The sequence below is a fragment of the Tympanuchus pallidicinctus genome, unplaced genomic scaffold (assembly GCF_026119805.1).
Source record: "Tympanuchus pallidicinctus isolate F22 unplaced genomic scaffold, pur_lepc_1.0 scaffold6, whole genome shotgun sequence".
Taxonomy (NCBI): Eukaryota; Metazoa; Chordata; class Aves; order Galliformes; family Phasianidae; genus Tympanuchus; species Tympanuchus pallidicinctus.
Window position 1 is genome coordinate 6446187 of NW_026294780.1, and position 9694 is coordinate 6455880.

At 53.3% G+C, this 9694-nt stretch overlaps 1 protein-coding gene across 1 annotated transcript; it reads right to left on the reverse strand.

Moving 5' to 3' along the window:
* Positions 1–1618: 1618 nt before the first annotated feature.
* On the reverse strand, positions 1619–9478 carry SHOX (short stature homeobox). The gene is made up of 5 exons (XM_052664859.1): positions 9134–9478; positions 6632–6840; positions 2602–2659; positions 2433–2521; positions 1619–1864 (listed from the first exon to the last, which is right to left on the reverse strand). Exons 1-5 carry the CDS (start codon positions 9405–9407, stop codon positions 1619–1621), a joined length of 876 nt encoding a protein of 291 aa, XP_052520819.1. The 5' UTR covers positions 9408–9478.
* Between the last annotated feature and the right edge of the window lie 216 nt (positions 9479–9694).

Consider the following 9694-nt stretch of genomic DNA (forward strand, 5'->3'; position numbering starts at 1 on the left):
TCACAGGCAAATTTTTTTAATGGCCAAATATTGAACTTGTCCACCTCTACAAAACGCTTCTGTGGGTTTGTTTTTTTTCTTTACTTAAGACTGATTGCAAAAACATCATACAGACTTTTCAGCTTACTTCCCAGAAATATGGCACATTAACTCGACTAGAAATCATGGCATCTACCTTTTCCCAAATGCGATACATATAACTTTATCCACTCATAGGAGACTCAGACCGTCATTTTGGCAAGGAGCTGCAATGCACCAGTCTGAGCGTAAAGGACTTAAGTTATGGTTCTTGCAGAATGGGTTATTAACAGAATAAGTAGGGCTATTTCTTTTTAATCTATAATATTTACAGTATTGCACTTTACTGCACTTAATTGCATTTCACTAAAGTTAATGCTGCATCAGTATTATGCCTTAAAATCATACGTCCGTCTTTATCGTGTAAGTCATTCTTTCCACATCCTGTAAAACAGCAACATTTCAATTAAACAATCCAGACCTTCAGGGGAAAAAAAAAAAAAAAAAGTTAGAAAAAATGACCTGTTTCTATGGCACAACACATCTCTTTGAGTTCAGGTAACTCTGGCAAAACAGGTGCATTTCCTATTGTTCCCATCTTCCAGGTTATCATTAACGATTGGTAAATTCTAGTCTCTCTCTGCTTTTTTGTTTGTGTTGTTGTTGTTGTTGTGTTTTTTTTCCTTTCAAAGGACATAGCCATTTGAGACGCACATTTTTTTTTTTATTGCTGCTTTTTTTTTTTTTTTAATAGGAAAGAAAAGAAAAAAAAAAAAAAAAAAAAAAGAAACTGCCTTGCCTCAAATCCGAAATTCCACATCTAAATTCAAACCAGTTCTGCAGCAGCAGCTCCTCAGTGATGGAAGAGATTCATGGCAGCGAAATAATACTGTTGGCAACAAAGAAATGTCATCTTTAATGGAGACCAGCCCCAAGGATTTATTATTTATTATTATTATTATTTGTTTCGTTTCGTTCTAATATACTTCTGATCTTCCAAACGTGTTTAGTTAGACACATGCACAAGGTAGCGAAACTGACGGGACAGCAGCAGGTGACGGGATGCTGACGGAGCGATCGACTTTTGCCAGGCTCAACAAATCCGAAGCGTCCCCCACGTTCACGGCTTAACGTGACTCAGAGACGGTTTTCTTTCCCATTTTCCTCTGTCCCCCTCTCTGTCTGTCTGTCTGTCTGCCTCTCCTCCCACCTACTTTCTCCTTCGCGGAGTCTCTGGGTTGCGTGGGGTGCCGGGGGCGGTGCGTGGCCGGAGGGGGACGCGGGGCCGCGAATGTCCTCTCTGGGAAAGCGGCGGGACGGAGCTGCCGGGAAGAGCTGGAGAGTGGGGTGGGGAAGGAAAAGGGGGAAAGACATCGAAAATAAAAACGAAGGAAAGGAAAAAAAAGAGAGAGAGAGAGAGAGAGAGAGAAAAAAGAAAATAAAAACCGGAAAACCGGAGAGCGGGCGGCAGGGCGGCCCGCAGCGCAGCTCTCCCCGCGGCCGAAGGCGCTGCTGACGGGAGCGGGGCTGCCTTGCGGAGCTCCTGGACCGCGGTGCTAGCCGGAAAAGGAGAGGCGTGAGGCCGAGAGGCCGGAGCGTGTCAGAGCCCCAGGGCCTCGGCGTGCTTGCGGGCCTTCAGCCGCAGGTCGGCGATGCTGGAGTTCTTGCTGTTGCTCTTGGCGGCTGCGGCCACCACGGCGGCGGCGGAGGCGGACTCCGCCAGGGAGGCGATGGGCAACCCAAAGGGCGGCGGTGGGAACATCAGGTAGGGCGCGTGGGCCGCCAGGTGCGGGTGCAGGTGCGGGTGCGCGTGGGCCACGCCTTCCAGCTGCAGCTGAGCCTGGACCTGGGCGGCACGGAGACACGGCGTCAGCACCGCGTGTGTGCGTGTCCCCAACCCTTCCCCCCCGCCCCGATCCCCTCTCCGTGTTAACCTCAGTGCTGACAGCTGAGTTGGACCTTTTCTCTCTCTTTTCTCAGGGACGCCCCTTTGTAAACCCACACGCGGTAGGACGGTGATTGCCTCGGAACCCTTCCGACGTGCGAGAAAACGCGCTGCGTTGGCACAGAGATTTCAGCTCCGAGGAAGGGTATAGGAGTGTGAGCGGGGGGTGGTGAGAAGTAGTTTATTTATGTATTTAATTATATGGCTTCAAATATGGCTTTTCAAAATCAATACAATTAATCTGTCAGCCTCCACGTGCCTGCGAGAAGCAGGAGGTGGCCGTGGGTCCCTCCGGGCCCGAAGAATCGATTCGCCATCCACTGAGCGAAACAGTGGAAGCGCTCGACTCCTGGGGGGTTGGGGGGGTTGTGCGCTGAGCTGCGTGTGTCATACGTGCCCTCCCCCCGTACACAGAGCTTGGGAGCGCGGCGAGAGGTCGGCGGACGGGCAGTGAGAGCGGGGCTGCTACCTGTTGGAAAGGCATCCTCAGGGCTCCCATATTGACGTACGGGGCTACTCTGCAGGCGTCTAAGTGGCTGGCGGTGCCCAAGATCACACCTGCAGGCACAGACGGGGCCGGTGAGCGTCGAAGGGACCCTGCACGCCCCCCAGCGTCCCCCCGGCTGGCCCCTGCCCACCTTTGTGCATCTGGTTCTCCTGCTTTCGGCACTTGGCTCTCCTGTTCTGGAACCAGACCTGCGAAAAGAAAATGCAAACAAACAAACCAAACAAACAGAAAAAAAAAAAAAAAAAAAAAAAAAAAAAAAAAAAAAGAAAAGAAAAAAAAAATAAAAAGAAATTGGGAGTAGGCGAGGCAGCTGCTAAAAAAGCGGATTAACTGCAGGGCTGAGGCCGGAGGGAGAGGCTTAGAGCAGCTCCGCTCAGCTCCGTCCCCGGGGGCAGAGCCCGGCCCCGAGACTCTCGGCGCGCTATGGAGGGCCCAGGGGTACCTCGTTTTTTTTTGGAGGGGAGAGAGGGAGCGGGTCTCCCAGCAGGAACTGAGCCCGGAAGCCCCCTCACAGCGTGGGGGGCCTCAGCCGCCGCTTGCAGCGAGTGCCCCGTTACTGTCGCCGTGCCACCCGGCTGCAGCGGGGCCCCACGCTGGTACAGCTCGCCGTGACCCCCAGCGGTCCGGTTGCCTTCCTCATCACACCTCAGCAGTCCGGAGCAGCCAAAGCCCACTTGAGCGACGGGACAGACCGTTCCCCCGGGGCTGGGAAGGCTGGGGACTTCCGAGGACAAGCGAGATACAGAACGGGAACAAAGGGCTGAGTCACTCCCAAACGTGGGGAGGAAAAATAAACGCGCTTCTGTGGACTTCTGAGCAGACACTGCGACGTCTCCCACACAGGGTACACAGCAGAGCTGAGCCCTGACCGAGAGACGCCCGTAAGCAAGCAGTCCCCCCTGCCTCCTACAGCCTCCTTTCGAAGGCACTTCTGACGCCCATCCCTTCGCCCATCACCGTGCCCCTCTGAGGAGCTCGGGATGGCGGCTCTCCCCATTGGCACCGTCAGAGACACAGAGCAGAAAGCACCGCAGAGCCCAATCCTCACACAAAATCTGCCGATTGTGGACAAACATTGACTTTCACCACTGATAAAATCTCGTCGCTAAGTAAACACCTCCAACCTTTGATGTTCTCGCACTTGCCAAGAGATCATACGGTTAATTAATACTAACTGCACTTCCTACATCAAATTTTGCCTCCAAGCTTTCTTCAATTGCCTTAATGATGGTCATTTACAACGGAGTAATTAGTGCAAAGAAAGGCTTCCAAAGGCATTAATTACCTCGGGTACCTCAGTGATTTTCTTAAGCAGGAATCGGCCCTCTCTCCTTTCTAGCACCGTTTCTCCTACCTAGAGAGGGGGCGGGCGGACGGAGGGGCTCTGCCCACTCCCGTTCCCATTCCCTGTTCCGTTCTCATTCCCATTCCGGGTGCAGCCGCCTCGCAGCTCTCCCGGCTGCGCGCAGGGCACGGGGCTGCTCTCGCTCCGCAGACGCGCAAATCCCAGCGACGCGCAGCGCTGCTCCATTTTTTACCGAGGTTTACGTACAAGAACGCAAAGTATCACCGCACGGTCGCGACAATAATGCGTTTTTTACAGTTGTAAATCCTTGCAGGAAATCTCCTTGCGTGTGTTCCCCCCCACCTCCGCCCCGGCCCTCCCCCCCGCTCTCGCTGCCTCGCCAAAGAAGTATAAATTGTCAGGAGGAATTTAAGCAGCGTTTAAACAACTTCTTCTGCAAATAGGAACATCTTTCAACCAGAAATTGTATTTAAATCTGGAAAACGAAGTGCCCTTTCCCTTTAGCTATGAAAAAATAAGGTTATGAGATATAAAAGTGATGAATTAGCCGCCGCGTTAAGCGATAATAAATCAGGCTCGGTGTGATTCGCGATCAATTCCAATTAGTCATGAATATGCTAAGTAAAGCGCAGTACACTGTTTTAGACAGTTATTTCTTCATTAAGGATCACTCAGTGATTTCTTTCACAAATGCTCTAATCTGATTTCCTTTTGATTTCCATTAGAGACAGTGAATAATGACATTTAATTTAGCCCTGCACCATAAACCCAAAGATATTTGTTGTAATTGAATTACTGCCTGCTCCTCACTACGGTCTCATAACTTTCAATTATAACCCTGACAGCTGGCTGATATGAGTTTCCAGTACAACACTAAAAATAAAAGGTTAATAAGGACTAGCTACCATAGGAGCTCCAATTTATTTACAGCAAATTTCCACACTAAATTGAAACTATATCCTTTAACGACAAGAGAGAGGCGCTTCGGAGAGGAATTAGAGAACAGTTCTGAAAATATTACAAAAGTCTTTCCTTCTCCCCTCCCTTTCTGCTTTTTTACCACTTCCATCTCCTGATGGATAGCACGTCCTGTTTATTTCTTAATTAATTATCCATCTCTCCTCTTTTCCCTCTTGATATTTCTTTCCTTTCTAGCGTTATTTTCATTCATGAGAACATTCTTTTAATAAATATATATATATATGTAGTCTTTCTCATGGCCTGAACCAGCATTGCCTTTTTTTCCTCCCTCTCTCTCTCTCTCTTTTTTTTTTCTTTCCTTTTGGTGCTGTTTGAAGCTCTGCGAACACTCGAAGCACCAATTTCCCTGCAACTCTGCACATCCTGTTAAGGTGCTGCTCAGTAATAAAGTACTTGAAAGAAAGAGTGCAGAATTCAATTACAAGTAATTTATTTTTATAGAAACAGTACATCAAGGCCTCGGAAAGATATTACAGAGCCCAAGTAAGAAGATCTGGGAAGATGACATAAGAGTTGATGTCCCCTTCAGCAAAAGTTTAATCTTTTCATTAATTTATATGGTGCGCTGAGATCAATCTTCCTGGAGGGCGCCGGCCGGCAGAACTCAGTACCCGCACGCTCAGCAGCCGCTCACACAGAGGGGAACACGGGCTGAGGGGGATGGGGAGGGGGGCACGACGACGAAGAGCCTCCAAAAGCCAAAGCGTGAACGGAAACCGCCCGGCTCCACTATTGAATTCGGGACAAGCCTCCAGAAGGAGGCTGCTAAAGCGGGGCAGCCGCTTGTCACACAGGGGGGGGTGCGGGAGAAGCGGCCCCTGCCCACGGGCTCCCAGCGGAGCCTTAGGGATGGGGGAAGCAGCGGCCCGCTCCCCGCAGGGCTCGGGCAGCGACGGACGCCTACGGCACCTCTGGGACCCTGCGCGATGTCCTTATAAACGCGCATCCCCTGCTCCAGGGGTGTTTCGTTCGTTCGGAGGGGCCGGGTGGGAACTTTCTGGGGTTTGAGGTTGGGTCTCTGAGCACCGAGTTCTCGCTTAGCGAGGCGGTGTCCCTCACTGAGCCACAGGTTGGTGCCATTAATTATTCCTGGGATGCTGGGTTGGATTACGAGACCTCTGCTGTGGAGACGCACTCCCTCCTTGCCGTAAGCTTTGGGGAGGGGGTGTATTTCCCTCGTACCCAACCGCGAACCGAGCTGAAAACAATCGCTGCCGAGGACTGAGCCCCCGAGGCTGGCGGCCCCGACGGCCCCAGAAGGCGCAGCACCCGACCTGTTGGCAGAGCTTAGGGGGCTAATTGGTGTTTAGCTGCGTCCGGGGGGGGGTGGGGGGAGGTGGGGACTCGGCAGATGGGTGCCATGCATTCATACGCTGCGTGAGGCAGAGGGGCACCTTCCCCCCGCCCCGCTAATCCCGTCCCCGAGCACCCGGCCCCGTGCACGGCGATTGTGGATTGTGATCGGAGCTTTTTTTTTTTTTTTCCTTATCCTAATGGCCCCATGAAAGGAAGCGGGGAAAGAAATGAGGATTAAGAGAGAGTTAATGACGCGTTTGCAAGGGAAACTAGGATGATAAATGAAATAATAATAATAATAATAATAATAATAATAATAAAACCAATCGCGCAGTTACTAGAGACACATCGTCACCACCACTCTCCCAGTCAATAATAATAATAATAATTGTTTAAAAAATCATTAAATCGCGTTCCTAGGCAATGAAAGGAGCGAGTAGCTGCCCTCGGGCAGGGCAGGGTGTCAGGACGGTACAGCACTCGTCTCCTCCGCCTCCCGCTCGGGACGGAGCGGGCACCGCGCTGGGTACGCCGGCAGTGAGCAGTGACGCTTCCAGACATAGAGCCTTTCTCTTACCTGCACCCTAGCTTCAGACAGTCCCAGCCTCTGGCTTAGTTCCTCCCGCATGAAGGCATCCGGGTAGTGAGTCTCATCAAAAAGTCTTTCCAGCTCGTTCAGCTGCTCTAGTGTGAAATTGGTTCTGCTTCTCCTTTGTTTCAGCTTGGTCTGGCCGTCCTCGTCCTCCGACTTCACGTCCTCCCGCTTCTCCTTGCACTCGTAGATCCCTGCGGGAGGAGATAACAACGCTGAGACCCTCGGCACCGATCCGCTCTCCTCCCTCCCTCCCCGATCCCCACCTGCGGGGACCCCGCCGGGCGCCGGCTGCCGAGAAGAGCTGGGCCGGGTCGGGCCGCGCCGTCGGGGCCGGGCCGGGGGCTGCTGGAGGACTGAACACGGCCGATTCCCGGCAGAAAATTGAAATATTCGCTTCTGTACACATACTTAAATTCCCTTTGCTTTCTTGAGGCCCTGCTATCTCGCGGCGGTGAAATGGGATTTCTGCTTTCCTCTTTACTCCCTAAGTAAACTGGGCTGTGTAAGCAGCTCCCCGCCGCTGTCACGGGGAAGCCACGGTGGAAATGTTCGCCTCGTAACGAAACTTTCCATGGGCTGACACCGGGACCGTCTCCCCTTTACCGCCTACTTCTCCCCCTCTCCCCTCAACCCGGCACGGCGTGAGCAGAGGGCTCAGGGCTGGAAGTATCCCCAGATCCCCAAACATTCCCTCCTTATCCGCACAGAGGCTTTATTTCCTTCTTTCCACCTTATTCTCCTCAGTGCCGAGAGGCCTGAAGCCCTTATAAACGGGACTAACGGGAAGGCAAGCGGTGCAGGGGGGGGGCGAGGGGGGCGGATGTGATTGAGAAGCAGTGCCCGGGACCCCACTGCCCCGCGGATTGTTCCAGGTCGGGACCGTTTTTCTTCTCCAAGTGCGTACATTTAATACATACACACAGAGAAATACACACATACATATGTACATAAATCCTTATACACTCACATACATATATATGTACATATCTACAAGCCCATACGATTAGAGCACAGCGAAATTCAGATGACCGACTGCCCAGCGTCACTTCATTGACCTTCACAGACCGTCCTGAGCCGTGTCTGTGCTGAAGCAGAGCGGACACAGGGCTGAGCGCTCTGCCTTCACTTCCGTCCGTCCGCGAACCCCTCGGGCTCCCCGCACAGCTCGGGGAAGGGTCCGGCCCGGAGGTATCGGCTGCTCATGATGTATTTGAACCCCTGTTAGGAGCCGGGATACGGACCCAGCAAATGCCGACAACGAGAACGCGCCGCTCCCAAGAACTGTGTCTCCTTTCGGAGATACGGGTCTACAGCACATCCGCACTGGCTATAAAATATTAACAACACTGAAATCACACGCAAGAATCAGTTGAAATCCGACTGCAACCTGGCGTGAATTTAAACTGTCACAGGCACCTCCGTGCGCTCCAACTCCTCCCTTCCATCCCCACCCCCGGCCCCTCGCCATAGATGAGATTAGCCTAACACACAGCCAGGATTTCGATACACGAGGAAAAGGGGCAGTAGCAGGGAGATTTATTTTTTCACTCGTTCTCTTTTTTTTCTTTCTTTTTTTAATTTCCCCTTTTCTTTTTATTTTTTTCTCCTTTTTTATTTTTTCTCTTTCTCTCTCTTTTTAAAAATTTCTTTATTTACTTGTTTGTTTGTTTGTTTGCTAAGATTTTTTTTTCCCCCTGCCGTATCCCGGTCTCATTTCCCAGTCCTCTCCCGCACGGTAATTCCGCGGAGGGCTCCCTGTGCCGCGCAGCCCCGCTCCCGATCCCGGCAGCGCTTTCGAGGGGACCGGCTGTAGCCGAAATGGGGGACGTGGGGCTGAGCCCATTGCTTCCAAGGTGGGAAAGGGAAGGGTAGGAAACCAACGCTGGGCCTGCATATTAAACTGCCTTTCACCCCGTGTTCTACTAAACGACATCAAACAGAAGGAAGAGGCTGAGAGGCCTCTCGCTGTTCCCCACCTATAAACCGCTTTTGTTGCCCCTCTGCCGGCAGCTCCCGGGCGGGCCCACCTGTCCCACCGCCCGGAGACACTTTCTCAACTTTCTAGCCTACCTCCCCCTCCCCCCTCATTCCATTTTTAATTCTCTCCCTACAAGCGTGGCCATGATTCCAGCTCGGAAACCGCCTTTAATGTCAATTCCTTCCCGAAGCGCTGGACCGCCGCGTCCCCCCTGCCGGGCCCGGTTCAGGTGATGAGCGGGGGGCATTCGGGATGCGGGGCTCTCCCCGCACCGCAGCGCACCGACTGCCCGGAAGCACTGAACCCCGCGGACGCGCTTTGCCCGCTCCGAACCGCGCCGATGGGCGAAATGCCCCGTGCGAGGGATCGGGGGAGGCCCGAAGTTGCGGCTGTCTCCGCACGGTGCCGTGCGCGGTGCGCGGACGTACGCTGCAGTGCTCGGGGAGGGGGAGTCGGGCCCACCGAGCCGGGGCTCCGAGGGCCGGGACCGGGCGGGGAGCTCTTACCTTCCGCCGTCCTGCCCGCGGCAAACTCCTTCAGCTTGTCCTTGTCGCTTTCTACGTGGTCCTTGAAAAGGTGCACGGGGCAATGATTGCTGCCCTCGGTCATGTCCGGCAGCGCCGAATCGGAGTTCCCAAGCTCTCTGGAGCGAGCCAACCCACTCTCCAAAACTTCCCGGTACGTGATGGTCTCCTTCTTGTTGCCGCCGCCGCCGCCGCCGCCGCTCTCTTTGCTTTTCTGGTCGAAAGATTTGGATACAAAAGCCGTGAGTTCTTCCATGGCTGCCCGCGCTGCTATCCACACGGATCCCCCGGCCTCGGCCGCGATCCCCGCACGCAGCGTGCGGCGGAAGATGGGCTGTGCGGGGTGAGCTCACTCCCGCTGTTATTTATGCCTTTCAATTTGAGATCACACTATTTATACATGGCCACCTCCGCCCAGCCCCCCGCTCCCCGTCTGCAGCAATTACCGCCCGCTCCGTGGTCGCGGGCGGACTCCCAGCAGCGATCTCCCCCACCTCAGGCCAGCAATTGGCTTTCTTCTCGTTTCATCACCGCTTGGCATCT

Coding starts and splice junctions, on each gene's coding strand:
- SHOX (XM_052664859.1), bottom strand. CDS start 9,407: ATGGAAGAACTCACGGCTTTTGTATCCAAATCTTTCGACCAGAAAAGC. Junction 6,841..9,133: donor CGCGGGCAGGACGGCGGAAG/GTAAGAGCTCCC, acceptor CTCCTCCCGCAG/GGATCTACGAGTGCAAGGAG. Junction 2,522..2,601: donor GGAGAACCAGATGCACAAAG/GTGGGCAGGGGC, acceptor CTGTGCCTGCAG/GTGTGATCTTGGGCACCGCC.